Source organism: Pogona vitticeps, chromosome 5 (genome assembly GCF_051106095.1).
Source record: "Pogona vitticeps strain Pit_001003342236 chromosome 5, PviZW2.1, whole genome shotgun sequence".
Taxonomy (NCBI): domain Eukaryota; kingdom Metazoa; phylum Chordata; class Lepidosauria; order Squamata; family Agamidae; genus Pogona; species Pogona vitticeps.
In genome coordinates this window covers 196,072,756-196,094,326 of record NC_135787.1, presented here as the reverse complement: position 1 = coordinate 196,094,326, position 21,571 = coordinate 196,072,756, and the positions used below count along the sequence as shown (strand labels likewise).

Below are 21,571 nucleotides of genomic sequence, written 5' to 3'. Positions count from 1 at the left end.
GCAGCCCCACGTAAAGCGCATTGCAGTAATCTATACGGGATGTTACCAGTGCATGTGTAACTGTCATGAGACTCCGCTCGTCCAGGTAGGGCTGCAGCTGGTACAATTTCCGCAGCTGAAGGAAGGCGCACCTGGCCACCGAGTCCATCTGGGCTTCCAAAGTTAGACTGGGGTCCAGGAGCACCCCCGGGTTGCGGACCCTGTCCATTAGGGTGAGGGCAACCCCATTCCAGGCAGGGAAATGGCCCTCCACTCATGACCCACAGAAACCTCTATGGCCACTGGTTGCAAACTCTTCCTTGTGCATCTGGAAGTTGAGCCATGGCCACCAGGCTCCTTTCTTTCTAGGTTGAAACATTTCAGTACTCCTCTCAATGGCTTCTTCTTCTGAGTAAGAAAGAAGTCCAGTAGCCACAACTCGCCTTCTAGGTAACCTTACCTGGAGGACTGAGAATCTCCACAGAGATCTTTGTGCATTTTCATGGGAGGACTGAGGTTCTGGGATACTACAGTGCTCTTTGATATATATATACACACACACACAAAGAGAGTGAGTGAGAGAGTAATGTACTGTATCTAGAGGGTACACAAAAAAGGTCATATGAGCCAGTTTATATTGGTATTCGGTTGAACCTTTCTTTTCCAGGATGTTTGAAAGTCCTTTCTTGTGTGTCTCTATGGCTCGGCTGCCTTTAGATGACACCAGTTCTACGACAACGTTCGACTCAAGGCCACCAGGCTTCCTTGACTGACCGGAGAAGGGCCTGGCACACTGACTGACTGGCGCAGCAAGAACATCCCTGCTGGGATGAGTGATGGTTTCCACCTCATCCTCCCGCCAAGAAACCCGGGAGGAGGCTCTCTAAAGCGAGGTGGCCGTCGCCTTTGGGCCTTGCCACCAGCCTGCTGCTCCTCCGGGTATTTTGGTGGGAAGACGCGGAGACCCATGACCTTTCCAAGGCTGCCGGCAACCTGAACCGCCTCTCCTAGTTTGCCAGGGGAAGCCTCCCTGAGACCTCCGCTCTGGGGGCGGCCAGGGCAAAGGGAGGGAGGGAGGGGGGCCTAAGTCCTGGACCCCCCTTCTTTTTACTTACATGATATTGGCCAAAGTCCATCTGGGCAGAGCTTGGAAAGAGGGTCAGAGATGACGCATCACAACACATACTCCAAACAACCACGACCCACCTCACCTTTATGACATCCCAGGGACTCTCAATTGACAAGCAGCTTGGAAACCTCCTCTCCCCCCCCAACTTTTATTGAACTAACTCTCCCAGCCAGGGAGCCCACTGGGCGATTCTAGGACATACCCCCCCTCCCCCAAATAAGGCTTTCAAACCATACGTAATAGGAGATGCATCCACATATTTGGAGGATTTCCCCTTGATGGAGCGAATGACAAGGCGGAGACGGCCGAAAGATTTCTTATAAATTTATTACATAATAATAATCATCATAATAATCATAATAATATAATAATCATAATAATATAAGAAACATAGATCTCTGTGGGGGTGGGGGAGCGTATCACAACATCAGGGGCAGGGAGGGGTGTGTGCGCCACCCCCTCCCTTACTCTACAGAAGGAGGAGCCTCCTCAGGAAATCCATAGAAAATAAGAGGTGAAGTCCATCTGACCCTGTCAATTAGAAAACAAGTGGACAAACCAAAGGGTACGGGCATGAGTGTGTGTGTGTGTGGCGGACAGGATGATGGGACCAGGAGCAGCTCTTCCGTTAGCTGTGGGCCTCTACTGTTGGTGGTGTGTTGGTGAACATGAAAAGCCCTCCACCCGTACTTGGTGTCCGGCCCCCCAAGGAGGAGCACCAAGAGCTGTCCAGGGAGGAGTCAGATTCGCTCTTGCTTTTGAATGCTAGAAATGCAAACTGGATGTTGTGAGGACAGAAGATTAATGGGTTTGGTCAAGACCCCAAATAAAAGTAGAAACCAACATTACTTTAAAAATAAAACTCCAGAGCGGAAATCTCGTCCCAAATTTGTACAGAAGTTAACAAAAGTCATTGAGAAGCCATGAGAAATCACAGTAGCTCCGTGTGCAGCGGCCGGGTCGTCCCCAGCTGCATACCTGGGGTTGGTTCTTGGAATGACCCTCGAGAAACAGAGAGAGAGAGAGAAAGAGAGAGAGAGAGAGAGAGAGAGAGAAAGGTCACAGCCAGCCCCCCCCCCTCTGCCTGCCTTCTCCAGAATGGCTTTTTGGAACGCAATGCATGGGAGGGCGGTGGGATCGGCTGGCCCCTGCTTCAGGAGGGGAGGATGGGGAGGGAGCTGCCTAGACAGGGGAACCCACACCCTTCGCTTCCGCCCAGTCCCGAGGGGCTCCCTTGAGCAAAAGAGTCACCCCACAGCACAGCAGGAGTGGAAGCCAGCAAGGCAGAGCCTTTTCCTTATTACTCTCGTCGTCCTCCTCATTGTGTGGCCATTGCTCTTTGCAACCCAGGAAGCAAAGGCAGGGGCGAATGTGCAGAGCCCTTGGGACGGACCGCCGACATGGGGGCTCCTGCCAGAGCCCCTGAAGAACCTTTCTGCCCAGGACTCCAGGCACAGCCTGCTCCTTGTAGGGCCGGCCGAACGGCTCTCCCCAGACTCCCATCTGTACTCCTTTAAGGGACGAAAGAGGCAGGCTCCAGAGGGCCACGAGCAGACCGGCCCCCGGTGGGTTTTTTCCAATCCTGTTCCCTTTTTGGGAAGCCCAAAGGGAAGACCCGGGCCCAGCCACTGCCTCTTCCCCGAGGCTGCCCTGTCCTTTGGACACTGGCCCGCACCTCCAAGGTTGTTGAGGAGAGCCTGGGAGTCGGCTTTCCTCCCACCTCTGCCTATCCTCCCTCCTCCTTTGTTTGAGGGTGCCTTGGCTGACCCTTCAAGGTGTCCCATTGAAGAAGAAAAAACGTCCCAGCCCCCCCCCCCGCAACCCCTGCTGGGAGTGTGCTGCTTTTCACTTGTAGGCAAAGAAGGCAGCCCGGACGGCCGCTCCTGCCCCCAGGAGCACCTCGAGGGCTTGATGGGCAACATTACAGAGTCCGAAATAGGGTAAAATAGCAAGCTTTTGGGATCTGTTAGGGTCTTATAAGTTATACTTCTGTTCATATCATCGGTGGGGAGGGGAAAAGAAAAAGTTAATTGGGAGTTAATTGACCAGATTTCATGAATTATTTAGGAGCGACAGGATCATACCTACTGAATTTAACAATTAACACAGAATTTATTAAAGAAAAGAAAATGTAGTCTTTAGCCTTTTCGATGATGTAAATAAGAACTGACTGACTTTGAACCGTCCTGAAAAGAGGCTGTCGAGCTTGAAATTGTGACTCTCCTCTGGTTTGGTGCCAAAAGAGCAGATCTCTAAGCCTGTTGACTAAGACGGAAGGCCCAACACCGAGTTCAGGAAGGCTTACTCAACGGCTCGCCCTACGATCAGAGGCCGGGAGATCCAGACCGGCCGGTGGCGTCCGTTCCAGAAGACCTAAATCGGCCAAAGGGGGTGGTTTTTGTGGAGGTTCTGGAGACGAGCTGTGAGGTTCTCCAGAAGTGTTTGTAGAAGTTACGGGGTTTTTTGACTTCAAGTCCCAGAATCCTCCAGCCAGTGCAACCATTGGCCATTGGGGCATGGGGATGAAAAACATGTGTCTCTTCTTTCAAATTCTGGCCCAAGCGGATGTTGGATTTTTGATAAATGGTCTGGTCAAAAGCCAGGGCTTGTGGGGCTTTGGAGGCAGGAGAAATCTGGGCCATGACTCCTACCTGTGCAACAAACGCTACAGGCAGAGAGGAAAGTGACTCCAAAGCGTCGCCTTGGGCATGTCGTTTGGTTCCTCAACGGCTCCCCATGGGCCAACCTTTGGTCTCTCGAGGCAGCCAGGAGGGCTTGCAGTTTTGCACAGCAGGGTGGGGGGAAGGAGTGTGGGTGTGGGTGTGGGGGGCAATTACAGAAAAGAAGCCAGTTGACCAGGAGATCCCGGGAGCGGCTCCCCTTCTGGCATCTCTGGCGCCAGCGAGCCCTGGCTGGCTGGCGCACCCCTTTGTGCTAGGCCTGAACAGGACTTAGCCGTGGCGTCCCCGGGGCAGACGGCGCGAGGCCTCCAGTGCAACCCCCAGGGTTCCGCCCAGTGTTGGCGAACACAGGTACGGCTGCAGCTGCTTAGTGGGGCTGAAGCTGGGCAGCTTCCCTGTGCGCAGAGAAGCTCGGCTGGCCTTCGGGGTGGGCAGGAGCAGCAGCGGCAGCAGCAGCAGGGCTACCGAGGTGTGCTGCTCTCCAGCCCTCAAGAGGAAAAAGGAAAGTGCTCGGGGGGGAAAAGGAGGGCTGCTCTCGAGGGAGGGAGGGAGAGAGGGAGGGAAGGAAGGAAGGAAGAAGGCATCCAGCTTTCCCAGTCCTGAAGTGAACTTCCTGCAGACATGTTACAGGGTCTGCAGTCTTCACGCCTCCAGCAAGAGGAGGCTGATGCAGGCAGGCGGGTCTCCTCCGATTGTCCCAGAAACAGCTGCAGAAGGGACACAGAGACACAGAGCCCGTGGCAGCAAAGGGGGGGGGGAAGAGGCGCCCAGAGGAGCCTGCGCTGAGGCGGATAGCAGGTCAGCAAGGCACCAACCAGTCTTACAGACAGTAAATTCCACCCCCCCCTCCCCAGGGACAGGGGCTGCAGGACCGTGAGCCTCCATAGAGAGAGGTGTAAGCGTGGTCAGCGACCAACAGAGCAGCACCTTCTCTGCCCATGTGAGGAAGGCCAGTCGGGCCGCATTGGGGCAGGAGAGGGCGGCAAAGCAGATTCAGCTTGGGCTCACAAAGCTTGCGGTTGGGCCGAAGGGAAGTGGCCGGCCTCCAGGCCGTGAAGGGCAGGAAGGGGGTCACCCTGCAGGTCAGAGGGCAGCAACTGCAGCCCTGGCTTGCTGATGGGCAAGAAGCAACACACACCCGGGCAGGATGGGGTCCTTGGGGTGCTGCCTAGGGACAAGCCGTTGCCGACACTAGAGTAGATGCACACCTGCTACCTGAAATGGGAAAGCACTACCAGAGGAAGGCTGCAATCCCAAACGCACTTAAGCCCTAGTGAACTCAGTGGGATTTTCATCAGAGTCAACAGGCACAAAATGGTCCTGTGAAGGTTCAGTCATCAGCATGACATTACAGAGCACAATTGATGATTTGGGAGGAGACTGAAACATGCCTTAGCAGCTCACCAATTAGCGGTCATCAGCTGCAAAAAAAGAAGAGCTAATCCAAGATGCATGTGAAATCCAATACGATTCTCAGCTCTGGGAGGGCCACGGCCTAGGGCAGCCTTCCAAACTTTTGTGCTGCCTTGGAATGATGGGATTTGTAATCCAACAGGCCTGGAGCACATCAGATTGGGGAAGACCCCTCTAGGGTTTACAGTGTCTACCGTGTAGGTCTTGTAAGGGGGTGGCAGGGTCTGAATCGTCTTCAAATGATTAAATCCAGTCATTACAGATCCACTCTCGCTCCTTACAAACGCGGTCTAAAATGTGACTGGGCAAACATATGCTAAAGTCTGAGAAATCAGAAAAAACGGTGGTTTTCCTACATGGGTTGGTTGGAATTCTTTGGTTGACAAAGAAAATCTGAAAACAAGGAACTGGAGCGCAAACCATCCTGTTCTGTTCTCTGAAAGTCCTGTTATTGTGAAGGTTTTGATGGAAATGCATGAGTGGGTGGGTGGGTGGCCTGTTGCTCAACCCCATGGATCCCGGTGTCTCCCCGCATCCCAGCCCCAGCGGCCACAAGCCCTGCGGGGGGGGGGGGGCAGGGCTCAGCACCCATCCCAGGTGAGCCCTCCTCCTGCCTCGAAGCCGGAAAGTGAAGCCACCTCACCCCAACCCGCTCAGGGCTGCCTACGGGGAAGAGACGCACTCAGCAGAGCCCCTTCCTCCTCCTCCTCCTCCTCTTCACCCCTCCAGAAGCTTCTCATGGGGAGGACAGGTGGGGGTGGGGCGGAGGGCAGGCTGCCCCCTTTTTGTGCATTTTCCATGCGAATGGCCACCCCACGGCCAGCCACTGGGATAAGCTTGGGAAGGTTGAGAGAGGGTGAGGGTCGGCGAGGATTTCCCTCTTCCTTCCCTCTAGCACCAGAAAGAATTTACGCCTTTTCGAAGGAAAAGGACTTGGGGGGGGGCTGAAGCTTCCCACTGCCTGACACCCGCCTGGGGCGGAGGGCAGATGTCCAACTGGTCTCGCAGGGGCTGGACAGGCGAGCAGAAGCGGGGTGTCACAGGCCGGAAAGGGGGCCCGCGCGGCCAGTCCCAAGGACACCTGAGCTGGGCCTCCAAGCGCTGAAGCTGAGAGAAGCTTCTCGAGTGGGGAGGAGGGGGGGAGAAATGCTTTTCCTGGCCCCATCCTTTCGAAGTGTCCCCCTCGGTGCTCCACCCAGTCCCACAGCCGCCTCCTCCTGGGTCCTTGTAGGGACAGCAGGACAGGAAATGCGCCGACTGGGACCCCGCGGTGGGAATCCCCCTGCGACCAACGGGTGGGGTGGGCATGCTCTCAACAGTGGCTCACCCCCCCCCCCGGAGATGCTGCCTATGGCTCAAGTGTGAACATTCCTGCTAGACCACGGCTGTAGGTCCAAGATGGGAGGGGCTGAAGGGCCAACCAAGACCTGCCCCCATCCCCACATCCGCCTCCCAGCCACACCATTTGGCAGGTGCTGGTGGGGGATCTTCAGAACCAGATATTGTATGGGGGATGCCGTCCTTGAAATGCCTCCCCTCTCCCCCGGCCACGAGGCCCTCCCTGGACCACCAACCCTCCCACGTCCTTGGGCTGCTGCTCTTCTTCCTCCCCTCCCTCCCTCTCGCTCCAGGCCTGGCCCTTTCCCAGCCATCCTAGCCACCTTCCCTGCTCCGCTCGCTCGGGGCTGGCCTCACGTCGCATCCAGAACCTGCAGAAGGAGAGGAGGAGGGCTCCGCTTGCCTCCCTTGGCCCCTACTCTGGCCCCACGGGGGGTGGTGGGGGTGGCGAGAGACGGGGCTGAGGCAAGTGGGGGTGCAGGCAGCTCCCTCTGGCCAGGGCCTGTCCTGTAGCACTCACTGCCCAGAAAAACATGGAAGACCAGGTATGTCCCCCAACCAAGTGCCAGATTGAGATTTTGGTCCCCCACCCCACCGTCAAATTCAGGATATCTGCAAGAGACTGAAAAAGATGCTCCTCCCGCCTGCCCCCACCCCGCGCCTTCGTTCATTCATTCATTAGGTCCCTAAAACTTCCCCCCCCCCCAAAGTGGGGGGAATTGCTGGGAGAAACAGCAGGCCTCCCTCCCCCCCTCTGAGTGAGAGACTGCTTTCTGAAACCACAACAAAACAAGGTGGCGATATAGATATATAGATATATAGATATTTGTTCTTTTTTTCTTTCCAAATATATAGTTGATTAAAAAGATGCAAAATGAGTGACTAGGACAGAGTGGGCAGGATCCTGGCCCTGGCATCCCTCTGGCTGGATCACCAAATCCACAGAAACGCACAGAGATTAGAGAGACTCCTTCGATGCATCCCCCGCCCCCCCAAGAAAAAAATGAGACCTCCCCCCCATGAACGCGGGCAAAGCAGAAGCTGCCAGATTCCCCACTTCTGCTCCCCCCCCCCGGTATGGCCCCCAAACATGCTTCTTCTATCCATGCGACTTTGGTCCCCTCTCATGGTGGGGGCAAAAGAAGACAGTCCTTCGAAAGGCAGGGCCTTCTCAGTACGAGTACACGTGCGTGTGTGTCTGTGTGTGTGTGTGGTTTCCCTCTCTCTCTCTCTCTCTCTCTGTTGTGCCTCCCTGGGCCCGGGGTGGGGCAGGTTCATCTCCTCGCCCACAAGGTGATCCTTCCTGGGAGAAACCGGGACGCCTGCATGTCAGGGAGAGGGAGGCCGGCCGGCCGCCTTGCCTCCGGCTACGGTCTCCTTGCCTGTTTTCACCCACAGGACTGCCGGCTGCAGTGCGCTGGCCCATGCACATCTCCCAGGAAAGCAAAGTGTGCTGCTTATACCCCACCCCATAGCACTTCAAGAACTGTCTCGGGAGTTTACAAGTTAATTATGCAGGCTACACTTTGCCCCCCCCCCTTTTACAGACCTCAGAAGCATGGAAGGTTGAGTGAACCTTAAGCCGGCTACCTGAATCCGCTGGGATCAAAGGCGGTTGTGAGCAGAGTTTTCACTGCAGCGTTGCAGTTTAACCCCTGAGCCACAAGGACTCCCCCCGACCTGCAGCCTCCCTTAGAAGGTGCTGCCTGGTGGGAGTTCCAGAGGTCTCCTTAGCCATTTCTGTCACTCCCCAGCAGGCTGCATCCTGCCTACATCGGGACGCCTCCCCTTTCCAAAGAGATCCTTAAGCCACTACTTTGTCTCCGGATAAACTGATGCAGATACGAGCCGCAATGCAGCTCAGACCCAGCACAACTGAGCTGCGCCATCTCCTCCCCGGTGCTTCCTCTGCCTCTTCTCATAACACCCTCCTCCCCCTCCACCGCTCCGTGCACTCCTTATGGGTATCCCACACAAGTGGTGTCCTCAAAATCAGGGCCCCCTCTCCCTTCCCCAGAACCACCTGTCCTGCAGTGACTCTCTTGGGAAAGGGCACATCCAGAATTGTGCAGGCCAGACTCCCCTGGACAAACATATGGGGGAATGAGTCGTCACACACCCTTCCTCTTCTCCAGGCAAAGGAAGGATGCATGCATGCGAGAGAGTCGGGGAGGAGATATTGAGAGAGAAAGAGAGAGAGAGAGAGAGAGAGAGAGAGAGAGAGAGACTGACCCAGCAGATGCTTGTCAGCTCTCTCTCCCCCCCCTTCAGTGCAGTGGTCAGAGTAGAATTGAAAGCGTGTCCAGTGGGTTCCGGCTTACGTCTAGTAGAAACAGCCCCCCCGCAGCCCCTTCCCCAGAGGCTGGCGCTGCCTGGGGTGGTCAGCTGTCTACCATCTGTTTGAGTGCCCGCTCAATGTTCATGCGGTGCCCGACCCGCGTCACCCCCAGCTCCACAAAATCCTCCTTGGTCAGGGCCGGCAGGTGGGTGCCCTCAATCTCGTTGTCCTCAAATTTGTCCCGGTGCTCCACCAGGTGGATGCTCTCCAGCCAGTCCCCCACATCGTACTTGTTCCACAGGTGTAGTGGCTTCTGCAGGAAGGGCCGAGGCGGGTGGAGGGTATGCAGGGCGGCGGTGGGGGACGGCGAGGGCGATGGGGAGCGGCTCCGGGCGCTCACGCTCCTCACCACAAAGCGCACTTCCTTGGGTTCATGTGGGATGGAGAGGCTGGAAGATTTGAGGATGGTGGGCGGGGTGAGCCCGTAGGGCCGGACGCTGCTGAGCGGGTCTGTCCTGTCCAGAGCGGGCTTGACCGGGCTAGGAGTGCGTCGGGTGACAGGGTAGCGGCTGCCAGGACGCACGGTGTAGGTGGTGCCGGAGCTGCGCTGGGAAATGGTGCTCAGTTCTCCTAAACTACTGAAAAGTCTGTGGAGAGAGAGAGGGAGAGCGAGAGAGCCCAAAAACCAGAGGTGAGAACGGTCCAGATGCACCAAACACACACACACACACACACACACACACACACACACACACACAGAAAGAGCCTATGGGGGAAAGCAGAATTACTGTGGGTGTGGCTGCTGTTCCCCAAACCCCAAGGCAGCCAGCTCCAAGAGGGGAGAGCCAACATCATAAAGCTCTCAAGCTCTCCGCTGAGATTCGAGCCGGAGAATAACCGTCTTAATCTGAAAGGAAAGGTGCCTCGGGAGGCCTGCCTACGTCAGCCTGCTTCTCTTTTGTCAATGGACAGAAGTGTGACGGTGCTCAGGCAGGCCACTCAAAAATATTTGCCGGCCTGGAGGGATAATGTTGGATTTGCCTTCACATAGGGTTTGACCTTGATCCATTGAACATCCCATAACTTCCCTCCTGTGGACAGATCGAGCTCCCTTGGAGGAGATACGAGGAGGTCCAGCAGGGAAATCTGTCTTGGCTAAGTACACCTGCCACCCAAGACCAGCGCTCGGCCATCACGGAGGTCAAACGGGTCTCTGCAGTATGTGTCTGTCCAACAGTATGCTTCCTTCTTTCAAGTAATGCAGAAAGTGGTTGTTGTGGGTTTTTTGGGCTTTTTGGCTGCGTTCTGGAGGTTCTTCCTAATGTTTTGCCAGTCTCTGTGGACATGGGCATCTTCAGGGGACTGGAGTGGCATGCTGTGCTCTGGATTCTGCCACAGAGACTGGCGAAACGTTAGGAAGAATAACCTTCAGAACACGGCCAAAGAGCCCGAAAAACCCACAACAGCCATTAGATCCCGGCTGGGAAAGCCTTCACGAATACAATGCAGAAAGTATCCCTTGAGATACTGCGGGTTCCTCTCTTGCTCTCTTTGTGTGTGAAAGCATGGGGCCGTGGGTGGGTGGGTTGAGACTGGATCCTCCACTTCATTCTTCCGTTCTAGGCAGCCGTAAGCAAAGCCGCCAGCTGGGATGGCAGAGTCCTTTCCTCGACTGTCCCAGAGGAACTAGGACTGGGGATCGGGGGGGGGGGAAGACCCTCCCCAGGGGCCGACAAGGCCACCCACGCGCAGCAAACCCTCACACGTTCTCTCCAGGCGCAGCCTCTCCTCCTCCTCTTCTATGCCAGCAACGTCCAAGCCAGTCCCACCGCAAAAGCCCCTCTTTGACTGGGCAGGGGAAGCACTGGGAAGGGGGGGGACAGGACGGGCGCGCTCCTTCCTTCCCACTCTGCCCTTGGGCAACACGACAATGCTGCCCACAGCGGTCGGCTGGCTTTTGCCAAGTGTGCTTTACCCCCCTGGGTCCTCCGGGCAATAAGGACGGCCTGCTTCTCTGTGCCTTCCCTTCCCTGATCCTCCGTCTGCTCGAGGGGCCCTGCCAACCCTCACCAAAGGAAGCTCTGCGCAGCTACCCAATGGCCCCTTGCACCGACTCTTCCCCAGGGGGCTAATTCTGACCGGAGATGCATGCAGGGCAGGGGGAAGGGTCTTCAGTTGGCAAGAGCTCCAGATGGGAGGGGGCTTGCGTTTCCCAGGGCTGATACAGAACCGAACACTTTCGCAGGCAGCTTCGATGGAACGCCATCTGCAGGGATGAACAAGCTGGAGGACAAGCCAGGCACCCCGGCGCTCTTGCCGTTTGTGGGTCTGGATAAACTGGTTATGAATCAAAGGCATCTGAGGCCAAGCGGGAAGAATGAAACCAGGGAACAGAAGCAATGATCTTAGAAGCGGGGGGGGGGGGGGGAAGAGATGGCCAAGGGGGTCAGAGTGGCATGGGAGGCTCCGTCCGACACCTACCAACCTGGCTTTATAGGCAATAAACTATTTTCCAAAGGGAAAGAAGTGTATAAAGATGTCTGAAGTTTCTTAGTGCCAAGACAGAAGGCTAAAGGGAGACATGCGGTTTAAAAGACCAATGGTCTGGACGGAAGCGGACAAAGAGCGAAAGCAGCCGATTTGTGTGGAATCTTCACAAAACTAGCAGGAGCATCCATCAAGCCTGATCTGTCCAGACAGGAGCCAAGAGAAAAGTCCCAGCTGAGCCCTCTCCTTGGCCTCCAAGAAGCCCTTCTCTCTCCCCACGTTGAGGGTCTGCCTGCTTCGGTCAGCTTGCCAGCATTATGAGCAGCTGCAGCAGGTCAAGAGAAAGGAGCCATTTCTCGAATAGGAGCCCTGGAAAACACAACACATGCACCTTCACGCAACTCTTGAAAAGCCGTGCATATTTTGGCAGCCGCGCTGTGGACGTGGAGGCTGCCAAATCCTGCTCTGAATGACAGTGCAGGAAAGTCTGAGCCACCAGAAAGGAGGAAGAAGCAAAGCTTTCAGCTGCCGGGGAGAGCCTCAACAGCCTGTAGCCAAGTCCCCAGACCCCTCTCCCTCCTGCTCTGGTGGAAGTGGGCCTGTGCGGTTGGTCATTCATTGGCCCAGGCAAGGGGTAACAGGCAGACGGAGAAGCCCTTAATGGCTGGGTCCGGGCAGGAGCCGAGGGTAGAAGGGCAGCGTGGCTTGGTAGCACCAGCTCTCCTGATTCTGGGAGATATTTCAAAAGCACTTACTCTGTGGTCATCAAGAACTAAAGAGGGCAAAACAGAAAGGCCCAGGGATCATCAATGACTCTTAATGACTGGAGTTAACCTTATGCAACCTTGAGGGCATTATATTACAAAAAATAAAAATGAAAATAGCCGGAAAAACCTACAACCACCATTGGATCCCAGCTGTGAAAGCCTTGAGAATACAAAAACAAAAAACTTTTGTTGTGGGCAAAGCCAAGCCTTGAGTTCCATGCATTTTTCTTTGGAGGAGCCTGTCTGGCGACCTGCCTCACGGAGGAGACTCTCTGTACCATTCCCGTCCTGGTACTCTGAATAAGACTCTTAGCAGATGATGGTGCAGGGGGGGAATCCCTTCACCTGGCAGCTGTCCTTGAAAGAAGACTGCGATACTATCGAAACCAGGCAGATGAACATGAAAGAGCCAACCACTGCCCCCCCCCACTGCAGTGGCCAGCATTTTATAAAGGCAACCTGCCAAGTCTCATTTGCAAAACGAAGGCTTCCAGCAAGCACCAGAAGTAACGCCACTCTCTGTTGATGGAAGGCAGCTCAAGGCTTACCAAGAGAGCCTCCATAACAATTCTGTCCCAAAATCGCCTGGTATTGGCCAATACTTGGACCCCATGACCATATTTAACACAATACTCAGCCAGTCCAGATTTTCCAGTCTGTTGTAATCTAACAGAGTGTAAATGCTTTTGCTCCGACTGGATCTTTCCCCTCTTCAGTGATGCCAGGCTGGACGTGCAGCAGAGCTCTTGACTCCCTTTGCAGGGGAGGAGGGGTCATTTGGGAGAGCCACGTCTCTAAGCTTGGATGCAAAGCCAGGTCTCAAACGGCCCCCGGCTGCTTGGTCCCTCTCTGAGCCGGAGCCCGAAAGGGGTCCGAAGGAGTTCCAAGAGTGGCTGCTACGGTGGAGAAGGGAGAAATGGCAACACGCTTTGTGGGCTGAAATCCCCCCCCATCCCGTAGGGAAGCACTGTCTGTGCTGCTCTCGCAGCGCCTGCCTTGTCTCCTGCAGCAACAGGGAGAGAACTGGATGCCCCACAGCCAGGCAAGAGGAGAAGCCCAAAGGGCCTCCCAGCCACCAACGGGGCCATTTCCAGATCCAGGGGAGGCCTCACCTCCCCCCCCCCATTGCTGGTCAACGTGTGACGAGAGGGGGTGGGCGGCTGATCTACCTGAGGCTCCACTGTGTACCTGTGGGAATTGTCTGTGTGTTTGCTTGTATTGAACGTGGAATCAGACATATCCCTGAGCACTGCTCAGTTATGACATCAGCCTGATACTTATTCTGCCAAGAACAGAACAATCCAGAAGAACTGAGCCTCCTATTTAATAAAAATGGGTGATTTGGCCAAAATGAATCACTTCTCCCACTAATTTCCATGAGAACAATTTATGCGTGCATTTCAAACTTAAAGGGACACCTGTGAAAATCAACGAGGTTCAGCTGGGTCTTCTTTGAAGTTCTCTACAGTTATTCTGAGTGTGGAAATGTTCCCATGGATGAGAAAGGTCTTCACTGTAATAGCTGGGGTTGGGGGGAGAGGAGATGGGGGGGCAGAACCCTAGAGTCTGAGATCTGGGGTGCCAATCATGTATCATTTTCATTGAGTGGCTTTGTCAGTCAGAGAGCAGGCGAAGGGAAGAGCTGCGGAAGGACTGAACGGCAGAAGCGGATCATAAGCGACATGTCTGAAGGCCGTTGCATGTTCCAGCTGAGAGGGTGCATGCTTGCAGAGCCTGTGAGCAGGTCCTGCCAAGAGCGGACTTTTCCACCCAGAGACGGCTGGAGAACTGCTAACCACGGATCCACTCTGCCGCCGCGCGGGCCAAGCGGACTCAGGCATCACACAGAGGCAAAAAGACAGGAACGGGTGGGAGGCTGGGCTGAGACCAGTCCCCACGGGCGGCAGAAGCCGGCCCGGCCGTTCCTATGCTCACACGCGGCCACTGTCTTCAGCAACCCAAGAAAGCAAACATCCAAAGCCACGCAGGGGCCACAGGGGCCAAGAGTTAGGAGAGGCGAAAAGCATTCCTTAGCTCTCCCCCACCTGGGGTGTGTGTGTGTGTCTCTCCCTCGCTCCTGCTTCCTGGCATGACAGGCTTGCTGGAGGCGGGCGGGCGGGCGGGCGGGCGGTGGGGCCATGTTCAGATGGATGAAAGGAGCAGCACACAAGAAGCCACAGCACTGACATTCAGCCCAAGCTCAAACCCTGGGGATGGTGTGACGGATGGAGCCGGAGAGCAGAGACAGAAACACCCTTCGGAGATCAGCGAGGACCAGAGGCGAGTGACATGGGACACCCCAGCCCTGTGTGTCCACAGGGGGCACATCAGGGTCACGTACCGCACCTGAAGAGTTCCCAGGTGCCCTAGGAAAAGGGAGTGGGCTTGGCCAGCCCCGGAGGGGGCAACACCCCAAGACCGGGGTCAGACGGAAGGGAGGCCCAGCTCCCTGCTGGAGAGGAGACTTTGGATGAAAGCTCTCCTCCGTGCCCGCCTGGAGCAGAGGGCCTCTTCAATCAGACAGCAGGCACGGGACCCTCAGAGTCCCTTTTGGGGGGGGGGATACCCACGCTCGCCTCGGACAGGGAGGTCATACCTGCAACCCGCATTCCGAGTCTCTTGGTCAGATCTTCCGCCCCTTCCTTGTGTGGCACCTCAGAGTATCGCTCTTGCGAGAAGAAGCCTCCCTTATACTCAGGATTACGTGCCAACCAAATCACAGCCCCCCTCCCCCATGTCCAATGTGACAGGCGTCGGGGGGACGACGACACACAACCTGTCGGCCGTTTTGTGGGGAACGATCTCTGGCCCAGGTGAGTCAGGTTACAGATGGAGGGGGGGCGGTGGTGGTACTGCTACCACCCCTCCCTTTTCCTGAGAAGCTGCTACCCTTCTGAGGACCCCGTCTGAGGGCCTCAGGGTCGGAGCCTTGGGGCAGCCCCAATGACCACACACAGGCCGAGACTGGCGGCAGCAGCACAGCAGGGAGACGACTCGAGTGCCGCCCACTCCCCCCACGGTGGGACCCAGCGGGAACCGGAGGATTCGAACCCGTTTGCTGAGCTGCCAAGGAACTCTCCGGCAGAAGGAACGGCCACCTGGATCAGCCCAAAGGGACATGAGGAAGACCTTTTGAACCCCTAGGGGTGTGTGTGTGTGTGTGTGTGTCTGTGTGGGGTTGTGAAATCGCTGCCTCCCACCGTTCACTCCCTCTGAGGACCCAGGAGGCGCCTGGTGCTCAAGGGCTCCGGCGCCGTTTTCTAGCCAGGAGACTCGGCTGGGGGCAACAGAAGCGCCTCCTGGGGCTTGGACTGGCAGAAGCCCACGGAGGTGGCACAGGCAGCCCTACAGGCTGGCTTCCCCTCCACGAAGCCAGGCGGGCAAACGGGCCAGGCTGAAAGTGTTCCTGGAGAAGGCAAAGGGAAAGGGGAGAGGTCAGCCCTCCCCACTCGGTTCTCCTTTTGGCTAGGGAGCCAGAGCCTTGGGAGGGGACCTCCTGCATGCTCCATCCCCGAGGCCGCTGTTTTCGTCCCTTGGAAGGCAAGAGGTGGGAGTTTCCTCTTGGGACCCAGTGGCACAGAACATCACATCACAAGACAGGGAGACAGACATGCTAGGGGGGCACAGACGGGCAGGACACGGGCAGACCCACACGGCAGAGCAAGCCTGGCCACCCTCCTCCCTGCACCCCACTCCCTGGCACAATGGCAGCAGCAGCAGCAGCACAGGACAGGACAGGACAGGACGGACGGACGGAAGACATGGGGTTGCTATGAGATGAGAACATGCTCACTTACACAACTCGCCCACCCTCCTGAGGCCTGAGGCGGTTCTAGACAGAGCAGCCGAGGCATGCAGATGGGGAGAGCAGGAAGAGAGGCAATGAGAGAAATGTTAGCATCAGTCCAAGGCGCCGATGGTCACAACCCACACCCCAAAGTAGAACGCACAGATGTCGTCGTCGTCACAAACCAGCCTGGAGCCGCTGCGTCTCCCAGAAGCCAAGGCCTGATGGCCGGGGGGTGGGTGGGTAGGTGCAAGATCGGGAAGGGGGGACTCTCTCTCCATGGAGGGGGCAGGGGTCTTCCTAGAGAAGGAAGTCAGGACCTCGCCATCATCATCATCATCATCATCATCACAGGGATTGCCTTTGGGTGCAGGGTGCTGAAGGAAGTCCCTCTCCCATGCGACCAGGGTGGGGCGGAGAATGTGTGACCACCCCACCCACCCCCACCCCCAGCACTGTTCAATGGCTCACAGGGCCTCGTCTGCCCTTGGTCTCCAGGGGCGCCACCGGGCGGAGGTCCTGCTCGCTGGAGCAGGAGGCCAGCTGGCCAGGGAGCGCTGAAGAAGCCAGCAGGCGGGAAGACAGAGATGCTCGGGGGATCCGGGCCACAGACACCCACGGATTCTGACAGGCAGCTCAGCTCTGGCAAGGCCCATGTCCACTGCATCCCATTCCTGATCTGCTAGAGGAAATGGAACATTTACAACCGCATGGATTCCACAGCCAAAGCCCGAGAGAGACAAAGCAATGGGTGGAGGCTTGGGGGGGCAGCGGGTGGAGAGGCAGGGCGAGGGGTGGGTGCGGGGAGGATGGGGGGCATGGAGGCAGAGGGGGTGAGAAAGGAGGGCCAGCAGTGGGAAATGGGATGAGAATGCACACGGGACCTGCTACGTTTCCCAGGAAGGAGTAAGGCAGGCGTGAGGATTTAACGGTCTCAGCAAAGTCAGACTTGGCACAGATCGCCCTGAGAGATGTGGATGTGCCCATGAGAGAGAGAGAGAGAGAGACTGAGAGAAAGAGAGAGAGAAAGAGAGAGAGAGGTCCTAAGACAAAGTTGTCCCCATCTTGCACAACCTACACAATCGAGGGGGCATTCCTCTGCATGCCTACCTAGGAACAAGCCTCACTCACCAAGTGAACTTTACTTTTGAGTATACGTGCATAGGCTTTTATTGCTTTTGCTTCTTGCAGGGGAGGAGCAATACAAGTGCAGAAAACACTCCTAATGGTTCTGGAAATCTTATTCGCCAGTGTTTTTGGCTTCAGACTCAGTGGGGAGAGGAAGCGCGAACAGCTGCCGGGTCTACCTACGGCTGCGCTAGGAGTCCCCGTGAACTCACTGGCAGAAGCTCAGCGGGAAGAGCACAAGGGGCCTTTCGTGGGGGTCAGCGGGAAGGACCGGAGAGGGCGAGGCTGCATCCGGTCTGGTCAGAGGTGTGGTCGCATGCTTGTGGCTTTTTGTCCGATTGCAGGAGGCCAGGCTGTCTAAAGGAGGCGCTCCCGTAACAAGCCCCCGGAGGCCCGGGCCAAAGAGAACAGGCTGCGCCACTGACTGCAGAAGCAGGGCGAGGGCGTCTACTCTGCCAGACCTTCCTGCCCACATTTCATGGTGCCTCTGCCACGAGATCGGTTCCTGGTCGGTGCCGGCACGGGGCAAAGTTTGGGAAGGTGTTGCCCACAATCAGGCGGCGATGGCACCAGGGCCACCCAAGGGGCCGCGACTTCCCAGCAATAAGGCGGGCTCAGAGGCGAGAAGGCTTCTTCTGGACTCTGCAGAGGGATTTGGGAGGCCCCGGCCTGGGAGAAACGGAGCCTGGGGGCAGTCACGGAGGGTCGCCGCCCAAGTGGGGTGGGCCAGGGGAGCCGTTGGTGTCATGGAAGCCCAGGGGGCTTTTGACCCTCGGCCTTGCCCCGCGTCGTGCCCAGCCTTCACTCGCCACCTCCGAGGAGATCTGGCTACCAGCCACCCTCCTTCCCGAGGGCTTCTTGGCGGGGCCAGTCCCGTCCCCTCCGTCCCCTTTTCCCCCAACGCAAGGCTTCCCTTCTCTCGACTCCTGCCAGGCCCTTTTCCCTTCCTTCCACGGAGCCTCTGGGCCCCCGCTCCCCAACTGTACGCCTTCCTGACTCGGCGATCGGTGCCAAGTTAAAGGGACCCGTTTCTCTTGTTCCTCCCCAAGGTGATGACCGACCCTTCGAAACAGGCCGCCCTGAGATGAATTCCTTGAAGTGGGGCTCGCACATTGTCAAGGAGCTTGTGGGTTGTTTAGAAGGCAGCGTCCCCTTTCAAAGCCTCCCCTTCGTCACTGCTGGCGGCAGACGGCGTGAGGAGCAGACCAGGAGGGGGGGCACCTGTCCCGGGACCCAGACCCCAAAAGATCACCTCTAAGGCAATGGGCTGAGTGTGTGGGGTGGCTTTTATTTTTAACCACCCCATATGGATCGCGATGAGGCGACATTATTTTTCAATGACACCCTAGAGAAGCAAGGATCTGAATCAAGGCAGAGAGCCCCGTAAAAGTTACACGGACGTACAGCTGGCTGAGACGATGACTGGGTGGGCGGGCGGCTGCTTTGGGGCCATGGAGGAGAACAGCCGTGGGCTGTTCCCGAATTTATAACCGTCTCTCAGGGGCACAGTGTGAGTGGAAAGGGCACGGTTCCAGGGAACACCTCCCCCCCTGCCCCCATTCCAGCCAGCCTCCCCTCCCAGGTACAGAAGGTGCCAGAGGCCATGGGGGCCACCCCCGCTCCTCTCCCCACTTGTTGGGCAGAATAGCAGGGCAGGTGGGCTGGGACGCGTAAGGGGTTAGTGAGAGGATGAAGTGAAGGGGTCAGGGGCCGGGGGGGTGTACTTGCAAACACATGCATGGCTTGTTACCTGTGATGCCCCCGCATCCTTGTAGGCTTTGTGCACTGATGCTGGACACCAGGAAGACCCTCCACCCCACTCCCCCCACAGGCTGCCGCTGTCGCCCCCTCCCGAGGAAGACGGCTCTGGCCCCCGGGGCTCGCTCAGGCTCGCTGGAGGCCAGCCTCTGGGAGACCCAGGAGACCAGCCCTCCCAGTGCCTGCTACAGCTGCTGCTTGTCCTTCCGGGCCTCTGAGAGGGTCCCGAGCCGGACTGCAGCCCTGGTGCCCTTGCAGGACACGGGCGTTACTTAGTTTCAACCCTTCTCCCTGCATCTGAGCCGCTAGTAGCCATCCAGCGCAGGAAAAGCTCAAACAGGGCTAATGGCAACTTTGGCCCCGGGGGGAGGGGGAGGGGAGGGATGGCATTACAATCAGGAAAAGAGTGGTGAAAAGGGGGGCCTTAATCCTGGAGGGGCCCCAGAAGTGATTTCAGTCCACATTTCCAAAGAACGTGTGGGGGGTCTGTGATGGAACAGCCCCGTCCAAGAAAGCAACCGTGGTTATCGGAGGCCTTGTTGCTGGCTGTGAAAGGTCTCTCCCCCCCCATTCCCGGTAACAGTTTAACCTCCAGAGCCCCCCAAAAAGGTAGGTCTTCCCCTGCGTCTACGTCAGGGGGAACCAAATTGCACCAATGAACGCAGAAGCCTCTCGTGGCATTTGGACCCGGGCAGACTTGGAAACGGGGATGAGCACCGGCCCCTAGAGTCGAACATGACTGGACAAAAATTGTCAAGGGGAATCTTTACCTTTACTTTTAGATGCTTCCAGCAGGAGGAGCCTGGAGGAAAGGGTTCCTGATTACTGTAATTTTTTTTATTGATTACATGGGTGTTTTTCTCAGCCTCCTTGGGTAGAAGGGTTACCACCTCAAAGCAGAATGGACTCTCATGATCCCTACCTGAGCACCCCCACAGGGAACCCCTGCTTTTGAGTGTCGTTTAGTTTAGTTTCAAAGAGGGGCCGGGCCTGACTACGCTGCCCTCCGTCCAGAAAGCCACCAGGGCTGAGCCCGTCGCCGCGCAGCCCCCCCTCCACCCACCCACCCAAAGGATCTTCCCATCACGGACTCGCCTGGGGCTCCCTCAGGAGGCTGCAGCCATCTGCCGGACAAGGAGCCACCCATGGGAGGCCCTGGAGCCCAAATCTCCCGGGGAGAGGGCAAGCATGGCCTGGAGCTCCCTCTGGAGATGCCAGGCAACGGGTGGTTTCCCCGAGGGCTGGCCCTCCTCCTCAAATTAAGAGAGCTTTCATCCCTTCCGGTTTGGAACCAAGGCTGCTCGGCACCGGATGGGCGGCAGGGCGCCATTTCCTCCGGGGCCAGCCCCGGGTGCTGTCCCGCTCCATAGCGTCTCCATGCTGACCGGCGGCCGCTCTCCTGGGTTCTCCCTGAAGATGCCAGAGGCTGAACTGGGGAAGGGCGTCTGTGCCTTCAGCACCCACAGGCAGAGGGTCTTCTACTCCCACAGTCAAGGGCCCCACCTGCCCCCCTCTTTTTAACCTTGGTCTCCGGAGCAGAGAACTACCGAGAGGCTTGCAAGGTGGGTCTCAACCACCTGAATGGAAGTCCAGCTGGTGGACACAACGGAGGAGACATCGAGGGACCTCGTAAGGTCAGGTCCCCTTCATGGACCACAACTCCCAGAATCCTCTCGCAGCCAAAGGGGTGGGAGATTCTGGGACTTGGCATCCAGAGAAGTAACTTCCAGAAGTAACTGATTGCCATGTTGCCCTGCACAGGAAGCCAGCCCTGCTGCTCCCCGGTGTGCCTCCCGTGCCCACGGAAGGAGGGCCCTGATCCCCAGCCTGGGCCCCTCCTGCTTCTGACGGCCCAGCTGTTCTCCTGCCATGGGCCGAGATTTCGGAAAGCAGCCACCCTTCAGACCTGGGAGGCACAGTTCTGGCCCACAGCAGGAGCGGAGGGCAGCGACAAAGCCTACAAGGAGGTGGGTGGGGAGGGGGTGAACTGAAAGAGGGGGAAGCTTCCAGCAGAACAGGACACCTCTCAAGATGGAAACAAAATTAGTTGATGAGTTTATATAGAAAAAAAGAAAGGTTTACCCTACGAGCTACAAATGCTTAAAAGTCTTATTTCTCTTCAATCTCTTTTTCAGATCTGTAAGAATACAAAGCAATTGTTTGTTTGTTTTAAAAGAGCATGCTAAATACACATATATATTACTTTTCTAGCCCTCTCTTTTCTCGTTTCTACATCTTTTGCACCTAGAAATCAACTCAAATTATACCTCTAGAGATCTTTACTATTGCTTGAAGAAAGAGAAAGAGAGAGAGAGAGAGAGAGAGAGAGAGAACAACCAGGTCAACTGGATGGCAACCTGGGGCTGGTTCAAACTCCCTATTCAGGCAGTTCCTATTCTTTCTGCCTTTCCTGGGGGGGGGGGCAGGAGGCCACCCAGCCTTCTGAGCTCACCTCCCTCTCAGCACAAGATTCCCTGGAATGTCACAATCCTAGGGAACGGGTGGCCTACAGAGAAATGGGTGCTTGACATTTCTGCGCTCCAGGGACTGAAGGACAGCTCAAGTCAGAAAGGACAGAAAGTTGACCTCTTCTGAAAGTTATTTCCACATCAAAACTTGCCATGGCAGTGTAAAATATTATTTTATCAATGCCTTCCTGCAATGTGAGCCCATTATGATGTGTCTTGCACTCCAAGATGACCGGGAACAGATCTTGCCCCTCCTCTGTAGGACAGCCTTTCAAATATTTGAAAAGTGCCATTCACACTGGATCTCCCCTCACTCTTCTTTTCTCAAGGCTAAACAGGCCCAGTGCTTTCAGCCTTT

The 21,571-nt window shown here is 56.6% G+C and overlaps 1 protein-coding gene across 6 annotated transcripts in view; it reads right to left on the bottom strand.

Moving 5' to 3' along the window:
- Positions 1-1,416: 1,416 nt before the first annotated feature.
- SHANK3 (SH3 and multiple ankyrin repeat domains 3) overlaps positions 1,417-21,571 on the bottom strand; it is a 374,779-nt gene continuing 354,624 nt past the window's right edge. For 3 of the 6 annotated variants that reach the window (XM_078376769.1, XM_078376771.1, XM_078376770.1), the window contains one exon: positions 1,417-9,465. In XM_078376769.1, coding sequence (XP_078232895.1) covers positions 8,922-9,465 — 544 coding nt within the window. In that variant the 3' untranslated portion in view covers positions 1,417-8,921. The other 3 variants (XR_013536992.1, XM_078376773.1, XM_078376774.1) reach the window with 3 other exon arrangements.